Source organism: Pelmatolapia mariae, linkage group LG7 (genome assembly GCF_036321145.2).
Source record: "Pelmatolapia mariae isolate MD_Pm_ZW linkage group LG7, Pm_UMD_F_2, whole genome shotgun sequence".
NCBI classification, from domain to species: Eukaryota; Metazoa; Chordata; class Actinopteri; order Cichliformes; family Cichlidae; genus Pelmatolapia; species Pelmatolapia mariae.
In genome coordinates, this window is record NC_086233.1 from 39941570 (window position 1) to 39961689 (window position 20120).

Below are 20120 nucleotides of genomic sequence, written 5' to 3' on the forward strand. Positions count from 1 at the left end.
CTACTGCAGGCTGAGAGCTTTTGGCAGCTGAAGCAGAAATGTCCACACAGATCCACTTCTTGGGAAACCCTTCATCTGCCGCCTAGGCTTCCAGGTTTTACCTTCCACTATGTATTCTAGAGTCATGCTTCTGTTCAGTGTAAACACAGAGTCCCCTCTTACAACAGCAGTGAATAGTGAACCTTTACTATTGGCGAAGTGTCCAGGCAGGGTTGACCACTGGCCCAAGCTCAGATTATAACAGTCTATGAGGCATCTTAGGAAGTCATCAGATGGGCCATTTCTCATGATGAAGAGGTTGTCCCTGTGGCCCACCATGCAGTGACCATAGCTTTGGTGCCTGATCAGTGTGGTAACTAGCTGCCACTCATTTTTCCCAGATGCATACTCGTAGATCTCAGTGGTCTCCATTGGCCTCCATAAACACACAAATATCCTGCTCATGGTTTTGGTGCAAGCTGGTCCTGCTGCCGGCCGAGGTAGGTTAGCAGCAAATGTCCACTTTCTGTTTTTTACATTGTATATTTCCACAGACGACATTACTGTTCGCTCATACTCCCCTCCTATGGCATATAAATGACCATGGAGACCCATAAGGCTAAGATTGTAACGCAGCTGTGCTGGGCTGGGAATCCTGCTCCAGCTGTTGCTTTCAACACTGTAGCAGAAACAAGATTCCACAACTTGTTTATGGATGCCATGAATGCCACCAACTATGAACAGTTTGTTGTCTAAAACAGTCACTCCAGCCATTGAGGTGCTGGCCTCTAGTGGAAGATCTGTTAACACTTTCCAAGTATTGCCAGTTTCATTGAGGTAGCAGATGGTCCTTGAGGCGGCATGTACAGTTTCATCCAAACCACAGGTCACATGGGCTCCTACAGCCATGAAAACATGGGGGGTCAAAGACTCCACATAAGAGATAAGCTCTAATGGTAAGGTTTTCTTGACCTCTACCTCAAGGTCAGTGTACATGTCTCGAATGAACAGTGCTGCTGCATGGTACAGATCCATAAGTCCAAAGACTGCAGAGGTGTGATACATCAGCAGACAGTTTTCTGCATCAAGAAGGTCAATAAGATGCCTAGTAAGTGGGGGCACCTGCAAGAAAGCTGCACATTCAATGGCTTCCACAATGTTGTCCTCATCCAGAATTGGCTTCTCTCCATGTAAAACTGCTAAAGCTAAAAGGAATCCTTGAGCTCGCAGAGACTTGAGGTGGATTTCTTCCTGCTGACATTCCTTCATACCGGAGCGATACAGAGCTTGAAAATAGTCACAGCTCTGCACCAGTAACATTTTCTCCTCAGAGAACTGTCTGTCTCCAACCACGATAGTTAGTTTAGCCGAGACGAGACCAGAGCCAGCACATGGTAGATACCTTTCACAGTCTGCACCATTGAAGCTGTCGCTGTCCTCTGATTCTCCATTGTACACTGACATTATAACTTGCTGGCAGTAACAAATATCCTCTGTAAAAATTACACAAGAGGTTAAAGCATTTCCAGAACTCTTGGAGTAGAGCACAAGAGCAGTGACTCACTCTTTAGAGTGGATCAGTTATTGCACAGGCTTTAAAATAGAAGCAGCTAAATATAGCAGAGAACAAATGATCGGGGTCACATTCATGTAGTGGACAGGACTGAAAGGGGTGAATACAGGGTTAGTGGTTGTTGCTGATACAAAATCAAAAAATCAGTTTGCCCCAAATTTACATTTTCTTTTTAATATAAAACAAATATGCCTTAAGAAATCTTTTTTTAGTACAATACTTTTATAACTTAAAATTGCTACTTTATGGTATTTAACAACAATGGTCTTGATGGTCTATACATAACATGGGCAATCAATGGTACAACAAAACTGAATCTTCACATTGACCCAGAATGTAACATATGAGTAACTGGAGCTTCCAATAGCAAATCATCTCCATTACCAGTCTTTAGCGAATGATTTGGGGAAAAAAAAACAAAAAAAACAAACGACATCACATTAACTTTTTCTCATATTGTCCAACCAACTTTAATTAACATAAACAATAATATCATTTTAATTCAAATATTAAAATTATTGCATTTTAACATTATTTATTTATTTATTCATTTATTGTTGGGGGAAGCGCTTTTTCGTTTTTGGTGTGCTGCAGCACTGCCGAGTGACCGTCTCCGAATCCCTGCACTTGTCGCGTAAAGAATAAACTAGGCCGTGGGTTTCTCATTGAATTACGACTACATTTTCAAGCAAATGACTTAAAATTTACCGAAAACTGGTACAGCATGGGGCACCTTTTTTTAATTTAAGTGTGTTCGTGTAGTTGTAATGCAGCAAGCTTTGTGGTACAATTTGATGTGTCAGCGGGGGACAGGCGGAAGGATTTTCTTGTAAATACTGGCAGCGTTATAGCGGAGCAACCTCGGACTTCGGGGTTTGCGCACTGTGGACCGCATCCGAATGGATTTTAGATTATTATGTTTATCTCTTCCGTGAGAACAGCCGAGGACTGTTTTTTTCTGAGGATATATAGCGCCAATAATTTCTCGGTGCGGTTGAATTATTCGGGAGAAGTCAGGAGCAGCATGCTGCTCTCTAAACTGGACACCCTCTCACACATGTCGTTCAGCATGGACCTGCCGGTGAAGCTCCAGCAAGGTAACAGCCTCGACTTCGCAGTTGTGTCCATTTCACGTCACTTTATTTTACCCGCCACGCTTCAAGTCTTAATCAGAAATGGATTATTCGAAGCCGGAATTTCGAATCGGGTTGGAAAATCTGGGTCATCTGATACAAAATACTTATTTTTCTGGACTTACTTATTCATTTAGCTAACATGTGACTAAACTAAATGAATATATATTTTTTTAAAGTATTGAAATCAACTCAGCCTGAATGGAGCTAGGACACCTTGTCCCCAATCGGAGGGACTTAAACCACTTAAAGTTTCATATATCTGCCGAATACATCGCGATCATTGTTAAATTAGGACATTTTCAGGCCAAGGACGGGACCATTTTGACATCTAGGTGTCTTGTATAACGTAAAGTGAGTTTTTGTCTTTGCTTTAAACGTTGGAAGTGTATTCGGTGATGTGTCCGTTTGTGTCGACGATTACACGCAGTTCTAATCGCAGGACGTACTGTTGCAAAGTTGACATGACTTTGATTAGCCCTGACTTTTCTTCCCTGTGCTCTGCAGCCAACGCGGAGAAGCAGTCGCTTGAGAAGCAGTACCGGCTGGGTCCGGTTCTCGGCAGTGGGGGATTCGGTACCGTTTACTCGGCCGTTCGCCTCGCTGATGGTTTGCCGGTAAGAGCCGAAAAGCAGCTTTGTTTTGGTCGCAGCACATGGCCAACTCTCATTGTCAAGATGCCGTGTAGCAGACAGCTGAGTTTCCTGTTTGACCCTTCAAAATCAAGCCGTACTTGAACGTTCGAGTTTAAAAACAATAACTGACAATCCTACTTAAATATTTTGTATTAGGCCTCAAGGTTCTTGCATTAAAAAGGAAGACTGAATTTGAGACTAAATGAAAACAATTATCTCAAATAAGAATTAATTGAATTGAAATAATGAATTAATATACAGTCATAAATTTTTCAGTCTTTGTTAATTTGGTCCAGTCTTTCAACAGCCAGCATGAAGAGGCATTGTTTTATTTAAGACCAGTGTCTACATGACTTATAGTCTGCTCTGAACTTAAATCTTGTTGTTTTCTCCAGTAAATGTGTCACATTCATATGAATTCACTTAATCTGGGCTTTGTTTTTTTGTATTTTTTATTTTTATTGTTGTTTTCAATTACAGTATCTCCTTAGTCTGTTAAAAGTATTGGCTTCCCACCTACATTATCATTACAATTTTCCATAGCTGTAATTTTATCTATAATCATTGTAATTAACAAAAAATTGAAAATTCCGTTTCATTTTGTCAGTTTGGAAGAAAAAAAAACTTTTTCAGATGCTGCTTTTATGTAAAACCCACATCTGTCACTCTTACTTCCTCTTTTACTGTTATCAGCCGTGCAGCTTGACTCAGTGCTGGCATGTCTGACTCATGTCTTTGTTGTCACAAAGAAAGCCGGTTATTAAACAAAAATGCTTTACTTTCCTTCTGCTAAATAATCTTTACTTATTGGAAGTAGGAATTTGACAATAATAGTGATTTTAAACACGATGGGAAAATAAAGTTATTTCATAAATCAGGAACATCATTGTTACACCAAAAGATTCATATTATCAACAGGCACAGATCTACCCTTAAGCTGCTGTATGATGGTTTGTATTTTAGTATAGAAAGAGAATTTATTCAGTTTTATTCTGAGGATGCGTTTATAATATTTTGATGGTGTTTATTTACATGTAGGTGGCAGTGAAACATGTGAGGAAGGATCGGGTGACTGAGTGGGGTTCTCTGGTAAGGGCTGCCTGCATTTTTACTTGCAGTTTAACAGTTTTGATTGCCTTACTGCCTGTTTTCTTACCACTTCAGCTTCTATTACTATGTGAAATTATCTTTCGTGTTCACAAATAGAAGAATAAAATGAATATGTCTGGTCAATAACTAAGTCTAAATTTCTACTGCTGCTATGTATGACCCATGAAGCTTCTTACTGTGCCCTCAGTTTCCTTGTGTTCTTTGCATGTTTTGGTATAGATGCATGACTGGTTATGATTAGACAAAAAAGCCACTGTCAGAGTGAGTGTGCTTTTGTAGGATGAGGTGCTTGTTGCATGAATGCATTAAATGATTTAAAAATCAGGATATAGGTTTTGTTTACCTTAACTTTATAAACTGCTGTAACAAAGGAACAACACAACTGTCAGGACAAATAAAGTATATCTTGTCTTTATAATCATATACATTTTTTACCAAGCAAAACACCCCAAACACCTTAGTTCCTTGTTTTTAGATTTGTTTGGATTTCCAGCAACCTGTTGGTCCTCATGTGCCATTCTTCATAAAAACCCACGTGATCGTCTTCCTCTTCTTTGCATACTTTTATCTGTATTTAACTTGATGTAATTTAAAGGACAACATCCTGATTATTTAAATTGCTCTCTCAGTGCGGAGCATTAGTTCCTTTAGAGATTGTGCTGCTGAAGAAAGTGAGTGGGACCTTTGCTGGCGTGGTGCAGCTCTTGGATTGGTGGGAGCAGGCGGATGGCTGGTTTATAGCGATGGAGCACCCCAAGCCATGTCAGGACCTGTTTGATTACATCACAGAGCGTGGCGCTCTTGATGAGGAGGCAGCACGTGGCTTCTTCCTGCAGGTACTGGAGGCCATACGTCACTGCTATGCCTGTGGCGTTGTCCACCGTGATATTAAGGACGAGAACCTGCTGGTGGACCTGAGGACCGAGCAGGTCAAACTCATTGACTTTGGCTCAGGGGCTGTTCTTAAAGACACTGTCTACACAGAGTTTGATGGTGAGTCCAAATGTCCCATTATCTGTCACTGTTTTTGTGTCTGTCACTATTTTGTGCTCCCACCCACACATCCCTCACTCACAATCTCACACACACACAAAATTACCATTTAGAGATGGATCATTATGCTCAGAAAGTTGCCTTCATTGATGAGGAGGACATGTTTCTGACTCTATAGGCAGCCAGGAGTTGCAGCTGGAGCCATTGCTTGGCTTTAAAATGCGTGATGCTTTTCTGCATTTGTCCTCCCTGCAGGGACACGAGTGTACAGTCCTCCAGAGTGGATCCGATTCCATCGATACCATGGACGATCAGCCACCGTCTGGTCACTCGGTGTGCTGCTGTATGACATGGTGTGTGGAGACATCCCCTTTGAACATGACGAGGAGATCCTAACGGGGCAGATCTATTTCAGGCGGAGAGTCTCCTCAGGTCAGTCTACCCAGTGATAGAAATTGTCTATTAATTGTCTCTGTTCCTGTTTTGCAGCATTGGTATTTTTAGTGGCAAAGAGGGTGGGAAAACTGACCAATGAACTGACATCAAACACACAAATGCTCACAATGTTCACACTGAAGCATGAAAGAGGCTATCCTGGGCTCTGTTTCATGAAACAACTTCATCCACTCTGAGTTGATTGACTTGATTTACTAACACACTGTGCTAGTGCAAACTGGATTATAGCAGAAAAAGAAGTGCCAGTATTTACAAAGACAGTGCAATGACAAGATTGTGTATAAGAGCTGGAAACTCCGATTGTTGTGACTCACCCTATTGCAGGGGTCTCAAACTCCAGTCCCCGAGGGCCGGTGTCCTGAAACTTTTCCATGTGTCCCTGTTGCAACACACCTGAATAAAATTAGTAGGTCATTAGCAAGAGCATAGAACTGCATGCTGAAGTGGCAACCCCTAACCCTACTCAAGTAAATTTAAGTTAATGTAAGTGTTTAGAAAAATGTACTTCTAAAAATACTTTTGCACCATGTTCATTCACTCATGAGCTGCTGTAAGATCAATCAAATGGCTGAATTGCCACCTCAGCATGCACTCAAGTTCTACAGTCTTGCTAATGACCTACTAATTGTATTCAGGTGTGCTGCAATAGGGACACATGGAAAAGTTTCAGGACAGCGGCTCTCAAGGACTGGAGTTTGAGACCCCTGATATAAATGATTGGTCATTAGTCAGTGTGTTGTGCCTCAAGCTTTTGTACTAGTAGTTTATCTTTCTGTTGCAGAGTGCCAGGAGCTGATTGGCTGGTGTTTGTGCCAGCAGCCATCCGACCGGCCAACCCTGGAGCAGATCTTCCTCCACCCTTGGTTGATGGGCAGCAGGGCTCAGCGAACAGATGAGGCAGTCATCACACTTCATGCTGTTAAAGATAACACCTCCTGCTCCTCCTTGAATCCATCTTCCTCCTACTCCCCTCCCAACCAGTAGAATCTCATGGTGGGCATGGTTTGGACTTGACTGACAGCTGTCCTTCAGTGTCTATGACTTCATGTTGGTGGGAGTTTTTCACAGTTGTGGATGAAGTTTGCTGCTGTGGCGCAGCTTTGTGCTGCGTTAAAAGTGCCTTGAATTTGTTTATTTAAAGCTGCTATGGGGAAAGTGTCATTCATTGGCAAAAACCAGACTGCAAAGGGAGAGAATCTCTAGACGTTGAGCCAATGAAAACATTTTTGAACATCTGGTTAAATTCTGCTGTGTGGAGCCACATCAGGGCAATGGCCAGGGCATCTAATCGTCTGTAAGACTGCAGGGGATTTTAAGTCTGCCAGATATATCAAGTAAGTCTGCGATGTAACACTTTTTTGTTTGTTTATTTTTGTTTTTTTGTTTCTATGGTTAAACAATCATCTGGACAGTCGGTTTTTCAGTTGATTGGGTTTTTTTTCTCGCAGGGCTGATTTTACTTAAAATGTGTCCACATCCAGTGTGCTTGACAGGGAATACCTGCAGTCAACCTCATCTGTTTGTCAGGGTATAAAATGCACAGTCAATGCAAATATTGTGTTTTTTATTTTGAAAACATGCATTTTTGTTATATGTATATACTTTTGTATGCATTTATTGTAAGTTATCTTCATTATTGTTTTTTAAAATATTTTATTTATTGACATTTTGAAATGTAGAATCCTGGCAGGAAAGGTTTTCTCATGGACGTTATTCCAATTAAACTTTTTTTAAATATATATTTTTATATAGAAGCAGACAATACTGGTCTTAATTCTTTTCACTATACTACACAGCTTTTCCCTGTCACAGCTGCCACCACCAGTACTCTGACTCAGTCTTTCTCTATTAATAGCTGTCAATCAGGGTCAAGGCCTTCATAATGTAGGTATGATCAGCTTTGAAGAGCAGAACTGTCTACAGGAACACTTATGGCAAGCCAAATATAATGATAAGTTTGTTTAATAATCTATACACAAGCGTGAAGGCCAGCAGTAATGTTGGCCACTCATGTAGGTTATGTTGTACGGCTCTGTAGAAACATGTAGTCATGTAAAAATATGGCAACTGTTTTACTTTACGTGCTGGAAAGTTAAAAGTTGACAACTGCCGGACAGGCGCCAATCTCTCCTTCACATGGTTAATTTTTATGTGACTGAATAACAAATAGATAAAGGTTAAAAACACCATTTTAACCTACACAGTCCTACTCTGTGCAAACCAGGATTTGCATGTAGCCAGAGTTTACCATTGCCTGGTATATGCCCCCTTAGTATATTACCGGAGCACAGTATGTCTCTCCTGAACCAGGGGAAGTTGTCGGAGGGCTGGTGCCGTGGAACATCATGAGGATGTGTCCATGCTGCTCGCATCTCCAGCACTTCTGCCCTGACAGTCGCACAGCTTCTGAACAGCCAGGCACAGTTTCTGTAGCTGCCGGGAATTGTGGAGAGACAATGCATTAATCAAAGGAAATGGCTGCTGCTTAGCAGAACCTTGAGAAACCTTGTTAAGGCCAGGTCTGCCTGACTTCCTGCCGCTGGCCTCGGCTGCTCCCGCAATGGAGCTAGCCGCACTGCCGGATGGTCCTCAGCCAGGGTCACGGCAATCTCAAGGCTCGAGGACCGGTGACAGTGGATTCACTTTGCTGTCCCAGCCAGGAGCCCCTCCATGAATTGCTCCAGAACCACCATGTTCAGCAGGAAAAGTTCCCGCGGGGTAGGGTCAGGCACCTACCACAACATCATGCACCTACCTAGCTAAGGCAAAGGGCCAGTCCCCCATCCGACAAGAGACCCAGCAAGTCTAGGATTGCCACTGGACAGCATCAAATGATGTACATGCTGTAGTTTGGAGGCTGAGGGCTGTGGAGCATCTGTTTCATTTGTTAAAAAAAGATCTAAAGTAAAGCGTAAAAATTCATCTTTACGCTTTCTTCCTTGAAGGCTTTATGAGTTTTTGTACATGTGCTTCTGTGTGTTTAAGTGTGCAAGTAAATGAGTGAGTTTGTTTCTGCAAGCCTTTAAAGTAAAATGTGGTGGCTGCAATGTTGAGAAGCAAGTATATTAGCATTCTGAAGTTTGATGCAAAGTTTTTGTGTTGAGGGTATGTTGGTGTACATGTTAATCAATATTAACAATAATTCAGTGTCCAAGTTCAAATCCCTCAGGTCAGTGGCTCAGTTTTACTGGCCCATGTACATTTTTATTGGCTTGGGATTTTTTAATTTTTTTTTAGAAAAAATATTTTAAAATATTAACGCAATTTAATTGAGACAGTATTTTATATTATTTCACTTTCAATATGAAAAATGTTATGAAACTACAAACCTATAACAACTCCGGTCACAAGACTGAGACAGTTAAGTGTGTTCTTCTGTCATGCAGACAATCCATGAGAAAAAGGAAAGAAATGATGGAAACTGAATCAAGGACGTAATGTACAACGTAGAGGTGGCGTACAGTGATTTAGTGAGGGCAGCACTATTCAGTTTTCTTCAGAAGTAGCAAAAGTGCAGACATTCTGTACTTAAGTAGAAGTACAGATACTTATGTTATAAATACTCTAAAGTTAAAGTATTGATTTAACTTCTTTACTCAATGAAAAGTGAAAAAGTGCAGCCTCTGAAATGTACTCAAAATAAGAAAGTAAAAAGTAGTCTTTTAAGGCCATTTGTAGGCTACCAGTTATAATTGTGCAAAGCCAACTGAATCCTGTATTAATGTGATAAAATTATATTAGTACAAAGGAATATAAACTTTCAGTCTTAATATGCTTTATGCTAAACAGTATAAAACTGGTATGAAGGTGGAATTCAGTGAATGAATCTACGTGTCATCATCAAAAATGTAAAATAATTTCTAATTCCCTTCATTTAACCTACCAATGGCCAAGAACATCACAGCTTCTGTGCACCAGTCCGACACAGTACAGCAAACCAACCTGTTTATCCTGCATTAAACTGCACAGTATTTTCATGCAGCCTTTCAATAATACAAATTTACTAAGCTATACCTCAGTTTGTTTTGCAGGATGTTTCACAATATGAAAAAAACATATTTTAATGTCATATACAGAGCAAATATCTTATTTTAAAAAAATGAGGATCTACATGTAAGCTTTAAATTTCCACCTTATCAAATCCCACTGGCTAGGCCTTAATTTTAAATACAACTTCTCTTCTTCCTATCCTGTCCTGACTTTCTTATCTTTTTCCATCTCTGAGTAAAGTTAAGTGTAGCAGCAGATACACCTTTAGCTAGCAGACACACTGTGTGAGAAACAAACAGTTTGTGTCTTTGTTGAGCTGACATAAACCTTACATTTGAAAATACTTACGCTTACAAAATGTTACCCCCTTTGTACATGCTCCTCTTCTGTAGAGCAAGGTAGATGCTGAAGTACTGCTAACCCCTGGTGATTGACACACCATTAGGACTTCCTTTCATGTTTTACTGTGTTGGCTCGAATCGGTTTAATGTTTGAAGGCCCGCTGTGGCATGAAATTAAAACTCACTTCAGATATGTTAAACCAAAAGTAGTCTATTTTGAAAATGAAAGGAGTAGAAAGTACAGATATTTGTGTGAAAATGTAGGAGGAAAAGTAAAGTTTTCATTAAAATAAATACTCAAGTACAATTTTCAGGTATCTATACTTTACTTAAGTACATTAACGAAATATTTGTTCTTCGTTACTTCCCACTTCTGGCGACATAAGAGGATCAAGAAGCAAAATGATTGGCTAGTGACCTTAAATGATTCGAGAATCCTATAGGAGGCAGCAATGCACTATCCTGGATGCCAATTGCCGTTAAGCACCAAAGAAGAAGAAGAGGCGGAAGGACGAAAAGAAGAAGAGCCTTTCCACAGTCGACAACAGCAAAGCCCACGTGAAAGTAAGTGAGTCTGGATGTCGTGAACCAGTTTTTGTATTTTTACGTGTTTTGTGTAGTATGAACTTGAATTTAATTCACACAAAGACGCTAACCTACCTTCAAACAACAAGGACGGACAGCCATGCAGCGGGTCTTCTCCTGTAGTAAACGAAATCCAAATGCAACAATACTCAAGAAATACAGCCTGTGTTCTACAGACAGCTTCCATTATAGCGATAATACCTCTAAAAGAAAAGGGGCCATTGTGACTGTGTGTTTTCCTTCAGAGGGGTCATAGGTCAATATGGGTCGGTCCTCCAAAGACAAACGAGACATTTACTATCGACTGGCCAAAGAGGAGGGCTGGAGAGCGAGGAGCGCCTTCAAGCTGCTGCAACTCGATCAAGAGTTCAACTTGTTCACAGGTGAGACCCATAGGTCACCTGAGAAAGACTTTTATCAATAGTTCAGTATATGTATAATATGTAGAAAAAGGGTTCTTTAGAAAACCCTGATGTGACTTTTTCATGATATAAAATGATTTAGTATTGAGATGTTTTGTCATGAGCTTAAGTAGGGCATACATTGTTACAAACCCTCTAATGTGGCTGAATTAAAATAATTCTGTAAAGAAGAGTGGGCCAAAATTTCTCCACAGTGACATGAAAAACTCACTGCCAGCCCTTGTACTATTGTGTCTGTTGATAAATGTCTGTTTTCTTCTTCTTTAGGTGTAAACAGAGCAGTGGATCTCTGCGCAGCCCCTGGAAGTTGGAGTCAGGTTCTCAGCCGGAAACTCAGGTAACATGTTACTTATTTTAATATGCCAACATATAGTGAACATATCCTAGCTGAGCAAAAATGATTTGCATGGCTGCAGTATATTACACTTTTATACAACAAATCATTTTTTAGAAATATACCATTAAAGAAATAACATGGGCCTTAGAGTTGGACTCTTATCCTATTCCTCTTTTTATAGCATATAAACTGCTGCAGGGGTGTATTCTTATATTTATATGGTGTTTTCACAACTGCGGTGTTTAATCCATTTCAATTGAACTCTGGCTCATTTTCCTACCTGATGCAGTTCATTTGTGCAAGTGTGAACACGGTATTCGTAATGAGATGCGGACCAAAACAACCCCACCAAGACCATTTGGAGGAGGTGGTCTCAGTACCATTACAAATAAACTCCAAAGCAGTTTGTTTATGTGAACCTGATCCAACTACATCACGAGTTTGAGCTAAAAAAAAAAACCCATCCCATAGCCATCCATGTATGCTTGTTTTCTCAGTGCAGAAAGGTACTACAGATGTGCAAAGGTCTGTACGGGCTAGCAACAAGCTCTGAAATGAAGGTAAATTCTGTGTTCTCCAATAAACCAGAACACAGCACCTTCTTCCTGTATTTACTTTTGTTGCACTTGCCCCAGACACATCTGGCTAATGAGCTGACTGAACATTCTCATGTGGTTTGTAGTGACGCATTTTAGATTTTTCTCAGTATGAAAACAAACTAACCCACAGGAAAAAGCTACAAGTTTACAAACTCATCAACTGATTTGGATCAAATTAACAAACTATAGGTGTGAAAACACCTATAGGATTAAAAAAAGGAGTTGGAAATACCAGAATATCATGCTAAGAATAACACGCCATCCTTATGCTGCTCTTGCTGTTTTTGCACCAAGTGACCCCTAGACTGGCATCAGCTGTGGTTGTCTTTAAATCTAATCTGAACACATTTATTAAGCTTTCAACGCCTGATCTCTGGGACTGTGGATGGAGGACAGTTTGTTGCTGTGATATTTTATGTAAATTGTGTGAATATGTGTTTAAATGAATTTTTTGGAGCCGCTTTATTTCTATTATAAAGTATTTGGATTATGATATGTGATGTATTCTTAAAATGTGTCTACTTACTAAAAAACTATTTATTTTGTGCATTTTGTTTGTTTGATTGTTTTTATTAAAAGAGGGTGTGCGGAGAAAGGTGAAAAGGGTGAGAGCGGTGAGGAAGTGAAGATTGTGGCAGTGGACCTTCAGGCCATGGCTCCTCTGCCCGGAGTTACTCAAATCCAGGGAGACATCACCAAGGTAGGGACATAAGCACAATGATGTCAGTAATGACAGTAACTCAACTCGTAGGCGTGGAGGAGTGAAGACCTATGTCAACGTCTTTCTCCTAGGTGTCAACAGCTGAGGAAATAATTCGCCACTTTGAGGGTCATCCGGCCGACCTGGTAGTGTGTGACGGAGCTCCAGATGGTGAGAGGCTTGCTTTCTGTCTGACGTCATTGGTTCTTAAGTCTCCTCTGTCTCCCTCTTGTTGTTCTTATTCTATTTCTTATGTTCTTTTCTTAGTAACTGGACTCCACGATGTGGATGAATACATCCAGGCTCAACTCCTGTTAGCTGTGAGTACAGAGATGTGTTTGATTGCACTGTCAGATTTCTTGTGATGTCACGCTAACAGCTGTTTGTTTCTTAGGCTTTGAACATTACCACACATGTCCTGAAGCCTGGAGGAACGTTTGTGGCTAAGGTGAGCTCAGGATTTGTGGTAATTCATAAATGTACACTTATAACATTTGATGTTAAATGAGTCCTGTCTGCCAGAGAGGTGACAGTCATTTAAAATCCATCCACCCATTCTCTTAAAGTCTCAGGGACACTTCCCGTCCTTCTTTTCCTGCTGTCATTTATGACAGACTAGAACTGTCAAGCTATTGCCACAGCAGTAGTAGTGCTGTAGTGCAACAATAGTGACAGAGTATTATATGTCAAATGTATATATCAAAAGTATTGTACATCAAATGTGAGCACTAAAGCATCCAAGGTCCCATGAAATTTTAAGTATAACATAAGTGCATAACTTTTTGGTTTACTTAACAACAAGTAAAACTTAGCTAAACTAACTAAACCTTGGAACTCTTCAGGAGGCAGCACAATAATGTTGCACACTAAAACTGAAATTGAAAAATATTTTCTACCTGGGTTTGGTTGGCTTTCTTACACAGCTGCGTAAAGCCTTCCTTTTCCACCATTTGAATTAGCCCTATTGTGGGTCCTGGGTTTCATGTCTCTTGTCAGATTGGCCTGTACTGACAGCCGGGCTTTTACTCTCTCTGACAGATTTTCAGAGGTAAAGATGTGACACTGCTGTACTCCCAGCTGAAGCTCTTCTTTGATGGCGTGACCTGCACCAAACCTCGCAGCAGCAGGAACTCCAGCATCGGTGAGCCACCACAGTTATAAACCACTCGCATGGATCTAATAGAAGGAAAATCTCATCTCCATTTCATTTATTTATTTAATTATGAAATCCAAAGCAAAAAAAATTACAGTGGCTTGCAAAAGTATTCGGCCCCCTTGAATTTTTCCACATTTTGTTACATTATAGCCACAAACATGAATCAATTTTATTGGAATTCCACGTGAAACACCAATACAAAGTGGTGTACACGTGAGAAGTGGAACGAAAATGATACATGATTCCAAACATTTTTTACAAATAAATAACTGCAAAGTGGGGTGTGTGTAATTATTCAGCCCCCTGAGTCAATACTTTGTAGAACCACCTTTTGCTGCAATTACAGCTGCCAGTCTTTTAGGGTATGTCTCTACCAGCTTTGCACATCTAGAGACTGAAATCCTTGCCCATTCTTCTTTGCAAAACAGCTCCAGCTCAGTCAGATTAGATCGACAGAGTTTGTGAACAGCAGTTTTCAGATCTTGCCACAGATTCTGGATTGGATTTAGATCTGGACTTTGACTGGGCCATTCTAACACATGGATATGTTTTGTTTTAAACCATTCCATTGTTACCCTGGCTTTATGTTTAGGGTCGTTGTCCTGCTGGAAGGTGAACCTCCGCCCCAGTCTCAAGTCTTTGGCAGATTCCAAGAGGTTTTCTTCCAAGATTGCCCTGTATTTGGCTCCATCCATCTTCCCATCAACTCTGACCAGCTTCCCTGTCCCTGCTGAAGAGAAGCACCCCCAGAGCATGATGCTGCCACCACCATATTTGACAGTGGGGATGGTTTGTTCAGAGTGATGTGCAGTGTTAGTTTTCCGCCACACATAGCGTTTTGCATTTTGGCCAAAAAGTTCCATTTTGGTCTCATCTGACCAGAGCACCTTCTTCCACATGTTTGCTGTGTCGCCCACATGGCTTGTGGCAAACTGCAAAAAGGACTTCTTATGGTTTTCTGTTAACAATGGCTTTCTTCTTGCCACTCTTCCATAAAGGCCAACTTTGTGCAGTGCATGACTAATAGTTGTCCTATGGACAGATTCCCCCACCTGAGCTGTGGATCTCTGCAGCTCGTCCAGAGTCACCATGGGCCTCTTGGCTGCATTTCTGATCAGCGCTCTCCTTGTTCGGCCTGTGAGTTTAGGTGGACGGCCTTGTCTTGGTAGGTTTACAGTTGTGCCATATTCCTTCCATTTCTGAATGATTGCTTGAACAGTGCTCCGTGGGATGTTCAAGGCTTGGGAAATCTTTTTGTAGCCTAAGCCTGCTTTAAATTTCTTAATAACTTGATCCCTGACCTGTCTGGTGTGTTCTTTGGACTTCATGGTGTTGTTGCTCCCAATATTCTCTTAGACAACCTCTGAGGCCGTCACAGAGCAGCTGTATTTGTACTGACATTAGATTACACACAGGTGCACTCTATTTAGTCATTAGCACTCATCAGGCAATGTCTATGGGCAACTGACTGCACTCAGACCAAAGGGGGCTGAATAATTACGCACACCCCACTTTGCAGTTATTTATTTGTAAAAAATGTTTGGAATCATGTATGATTTTCGTTCCACTTCTCAAGTGTACACCACTTTGTATTGGTCTTTCACGTGGAATTCCAATAAAATTGATTCATGTTTGTGGCTGTAATGTGACAAAATGTGGGAAAGTTCAAGGGGGCCGAATACTTTTGCAAGCCACTGTACATTTGCTGGGGGTTTTATTACATGTTTCAGCAACACTCACACACAGGCAGTGGGCTACACAAAATCTTATACTAATAATGAATGGCTGCCTGGTCTTATAAAATTGTTTGTAGATTCTCTCTGAGGAGCTTTCTAATCCAGTATCCATTGTTTGATTTTACACACCCATTCACATCTCAAACATTTGAATGACTTCTGTTGACATACTGCGTGAATGATCTGTCTTTCTGTGTACAGAGGCCTTCGTGGTCTGTCAGAATTACTCTCCTCCCAAAGGCTACATCCCCAACATGTCTAATCCTCTGCTGGATCACTCCTATGGTAATTATCAACCATTTAACCACATAAGTCTTTACTTTGCTATCTGAACTGGATCAGGAAACTGTACTTGGGTCAGAATTATCACCCTGTTTTATGTGTTCAAACTAGTCATTGAAAAAATGTAAACCAAGTCTAAATAATAGTTTTCTCATGTTTTCAACCATGTAGTTTTAGTTGCAAGACAATAAGTTGTCTTAAAATTTACAGACATAAATTAGTAAGTGTGTAACATACATTGTATTGCCAAAAGTATTAGTTTGTTTGCCTTTACAAATATGAAGTAGATTGACATCCTATTCTTAATCCATAGTGTTTAATATATTGTTGGGCAACCCTTTGCAGCTATCACAGCTTTTGACTCTTCTTGGAAAGGTTTTCTACAATGTTTTTGAGTGTATTTATATTTTAGAAGCACATTTGTGAGGTCAGACACTGATGTTGGATGAAAAAGGCCTGGCTCACAGTCTCCACTCTAATTCATCCTAAAGATGTTCTATTAGGTTGAGGTCAGAACTCAGTCAAATTGTTCTACACCAAACTCTTTCATCCATCCCTTTATGGACCTTGTTTTGTGCACTGGTGCACAGTCATGGTGGAACAGGAAAATACCATTCCCAAACTGTTTCCACAAAGTTGGGAGTATGAAATTGTCCAAAATGTCTTGGTATGCTGAAGCATTAAGAGTTTCTCTCATTGAAACAAATGGGCTGAGCCCAAGTCTTGAAAAACAACCCCACACCATAATCCCCCCTCTACTTTATACTTGGCATTCTGCAGTAAGAAAAGTACCGTTCCCATGGCAACCGCCAAACCCAGACTTGTCCATCAGATGGAGAAGTGTGATTTGTCACTTCAGAGACACCTCTGCACTGATCCAGTGAGTCCAGCGATGACATGCATTGTGCTTGGTGATGTAAAGCTTGGGTGCAGCTGCTCAGACATGCAAACCCATTCCATGAAACACTATTCACTGTTTATGAACTAATCTGAAGGCTACGTGACGTTTAGAGGTCTGTAGCGAAAGTTGGCGACCATTGCGTACTATGCACCTCAGTATCAGCTGACCCTGCTCTGTCATTTTACATGGCCACTACTTCGTGGCTGTCCTTCCCAATCGTTTCCACTAGTTGGTATAACACCACTAACAGTTGACTGTGGAATATTTAGTAGTGAGGAAATTTCACCACTGGACTTCCATCCTATCATGTAACACGCTGGAATTCACTGAGCTCCTCAGAGCGAGACGTTCTTTCAAAGATGTTTGTAGAAGCAGTCTGCATGCCTAGGAGCTTGATTTTATACACTTGTGACCATGGAGTTGGTTGGAACACTTGAATTAAATTATTTGGATGAGTGAGTGAATACTTTTGGCAAAATAGTGTATGCTAACAATAATTTTGTGGCCACATTTGGTAATTGTTTTAAAAAATACCCCGTGGAGTTTTCTTGCACATAAGCTAAAGTTATATTTAGTAAGTTTTATTCAAAGCTAAAGTTTAAATACTACATTGTTTGCATCTGTAGGTCCTGGCACGTGTTTCTTTTTCCTTTTTTCCTTGCTTGCACATTAAGCCAACACAAGCTAGATACCAAACCATGGGGTATTGCATGAACAGAACCTCAGACTGTGCAGCACTGCATTACACATCTTTTGCTTCTTCCTTTGAATGTTGAATTAACTTTTGCATAGTCTCTTTCTGCAGCATAAATTCACACCTATAAGTTTCTCTTCTGGTCTCTGTGCTTAAGATGTGGATTTTAACCAGTTAGAAGGTCCGAACCGTGTCATTGTCCCATTCCTGGCGTGTGGTGACCTCAGTGCCTTTGACTCTGACAGAACCTACCCTTTGCAGGTGAGCTGCTTTATCCTCTTGATCCTGTTACAGAGTCAAACTTGCCAACCAAATTTAAAGTAAACATGAAACCGTATGTGTATAAAGATTAATTTACACCATGGAGCCCTGCTCTCAAAAACTGACAGATATAACTCCGTCTGTGAAGCTGTATTTAAGATAGAAGTGCTTAAAGATTTTATAACATGTTTAGCGCCATCTTGTGCCAGTACAGAACGTGTCATCACTGGTTGGTTGGTTGGGGCTAATAGAGACATTAGTTTGTGTTAACTAACTAGTGACAGAACTGATAAATCTGTGGAAAGCACTAAACTACACTAAAACTAAAAATCAGTCTAAAGGGGGAGGGGGTCACTTTTGTGCTATCTCTGGCTGCAACAATGAGTTTTATGTTAAAACTGAGGATATATTGTCCACTTTCACTCTGTTTCTTAAGCAATCAGTGGTTTGTTGTTGTTTTGCTAGCTAATTGTGACATGGGAAAATCCAGCTGTTAGCTGTAATGTTCAGGTTTGTAAAGCACTTTATAAATGAGAACTGTGTGGAAGAGAGTGTGCTTGAGCCAGGTGACAGGTGGTTCACCGGCCCAACAAGCTGGAGTCAGAAGCTGATATTTCCTCCTCTGACCGAGCGTACTGAGTGGGGAAATCAGCAGATGCAATAAGCTCTATTTTATGCAATAAAATCTTTCTTTTCCCAAGCACGTCCAGACAGTTTACAACATAGCAGCACACTACATGCACATCACACCACAAACGTAACTATGTTTTTTACCGAAGCACGATCGGGAATCCCATCAGCACGTCTGCAGGGAAAGTAAGTCAATGTGTATACTGACGGAAGATGACGTCAAACATGTTTTAAAAACGTACATTTTTTGAGCAGAGCTCCATGGTGTAAATTAGTCTTTATGTGTAGTGTTTCATGTCCACTTTAATTAATGTATTTTGAAAAAAAATGTCTGTTTGAGTGTATTTTTTAATTTAACTTTTGTTTTTCTTGTGATGCCTTGGTTATCCCTTGCTTTATATTTTTTCACTCTAATATGGAATGCATAATTATTCCAATATCTTAATACTGAATTTTAATGGTTTAGTAATAAATGAGTGAAATAGAATAGGGGGTGCAGTTTTGCTTGACTCACCGTTCAAAAATAATCCTTATTTACCTACATACATAAATACTGTTGTACAAATTGTCCAAAGAAATTAATGTATTTTTCTCCTTGCTGTCATTGTGTCCTGGCTGTTCCTTGCCTTTCCTCAGCTTGATGCTGGTAAAGAGTACCAGTATACTCCCCCTACTCAGCCACCCATACGTCCCCCGTACCAGCAGGCCTGCCATCTCCGCAAAAAAAACCTGCTGTCCAGAGAGGATGCTCCATCAGTCTGTCCCACCCAGAGCCAAGATAAGCCAGAGCCAAACGCTGAATCAACCTGATCCAAATCAGTTATGCTCTTGGTGGTTTAAAGAAAAAAACAAACAAAAAACAAAATCGGCCAACACCCGGATACAGTGGATAGTTACTATTAAAAGAACTCTTTCCTGACAGATAAGAAGATGGCTAACAGTTTAATTTCTATGAGGTCCGTAGTGGTATGTCTATCAACAAAGACACTGGAGGCTGTTTTGAATGTTTTTCTAAGCAGAGGAGTATGTTTTTATTGGTTTGTATTTTGATGCAAAATTCTTTGAAACAAATGTTTTTATCCATTACTTTTAAACTGAGAAAAATTGTATCTTAAGCCAGACCAGGCACAGTCAATGTTATATTGTTTTTTCCATGACTAATAATTGTTCAGTTGTCACACTATAATGAAATTGTATAAAAATAAAAAAAAAAGTGAAATAAAAGCACTCACTATGGTGATGTTTAGTATTTAATATTGCCACTAACCCCAAGGATTATCTACTTGGAACAGTAATAGTTTTAAAATATATACCTAATATAATCCATAAGTCTTATAACATATGTTATAAGTCTTATAACATATGTTATAAGACTTACGGATGGTATTTTTTAACTCACTGCTCCGCATTTATACTGGTGCAGTTTCAATGAACAACTTATTATATTTTTAAGAAACACGAGACATTTTTTCAGGATCATAAAAATAGATCAATATATGGTTGACTGATATTATTGGCAGTGCCAGAAGTATACATAAAGGCTGTCAAAAATCATTTTATGCAAAGAGAAACTACCAGCTGTAGTCGGTCACGATCACTAATGAGAA

General features: G+C 40.2%; 3 protein-coding genes across 5 annotated transcripts; 2 read left to right on the forward strand and 1 right to left on the reverse strand.

Annotated features, from left to right (window-relative positions):
• On the reverse strand, positions 1 to 1443 carry kbtbd13b (kelch repeat and BTB domain containing 13b). Its single transcript, XM_063480325.1, has one exon. It carries the CDS (start codon positions 1441 to 1443, stop codon positions 1 to 3), a length of 1443 nt encoding a protein of 480 aa, XP_063336395.1.
• A 959-nt stretch (positions 1444 to 2402) lies between these two features.
• LOC134632261 (serine/threonine-protein kinase pim-3-like) lies at positions 2403 to 7603 on the forward strand. Its single transcript, XM_063480923.1, has 6 exons — positions 2403 to 2649; positions 3193 to 3302; positions 4359 to 4409; positions 5060 to 5423; positions 5679 to 5855; positions 6661 to 7603. The coding sequence occupies exons 1-6, from the start codon at positions 2469 to 2471 to the stop codon at positions 6861 to 6863; spliced, it is 1086 nt and encodes a 361-aa protein (XP_063336993.1). The 5' UTR covers positions 2403 to 2468; the 3' UTR covers positions 6864 to 7603.
• A 3032-nt stretch (positions 7604 to 10635) lies between these two features.
• ftsj1 (FtsJ RNA 2'-O-methyltransferase 1) lies at positions 10636 to 19734 on the forward strand. Of its 3 annotated transcripts, XM_063479081.1 has the most exons (11): positions 10663 to 10774; positions 11041 to 11178; positions 11485 to 11554; positions 12733 to 12853; positions 12946 to 13024; positions 13121 to 13173; positions 13248 to 13301; positions 13892 to 13994; positions 15947 to 16030; positions 17780 to 17883; positions 19150 to 19734. In XM_063479081.1, the coding sequence occupies exons 2-11, from the start codon at positions 11058 to 11060 to the stop codon at positions 19321 to 19323; spliced, it is 963 nt and encodes a 320-aa protein (XP_063335151.1). In that variant the 5' UTR covers positions 10663 to 10774; positions 11041 to 11057; the 3' UTR covers positions 19324 to 19734. The 3 variants fall into 3 exon arrangements, 2 of the variants coding, with proteins under 2 accessions (XP_063335151.1, XP_063335152.1); XR_010094360.1 differs by lacking the exons at positions 17780 to 17883; positions 19150 to 19734 and adding an exon at positions 14602 to 15174 and having other exon boundaries at positions 10636 to 10774; XM_063479082.1 differs by lacking the exon at positions 10663 to 10774 and having other exon boundaries at positions 10794 to 11178.
• Positions 19735 to 20120: the final 386 nt, after the last annotated feature.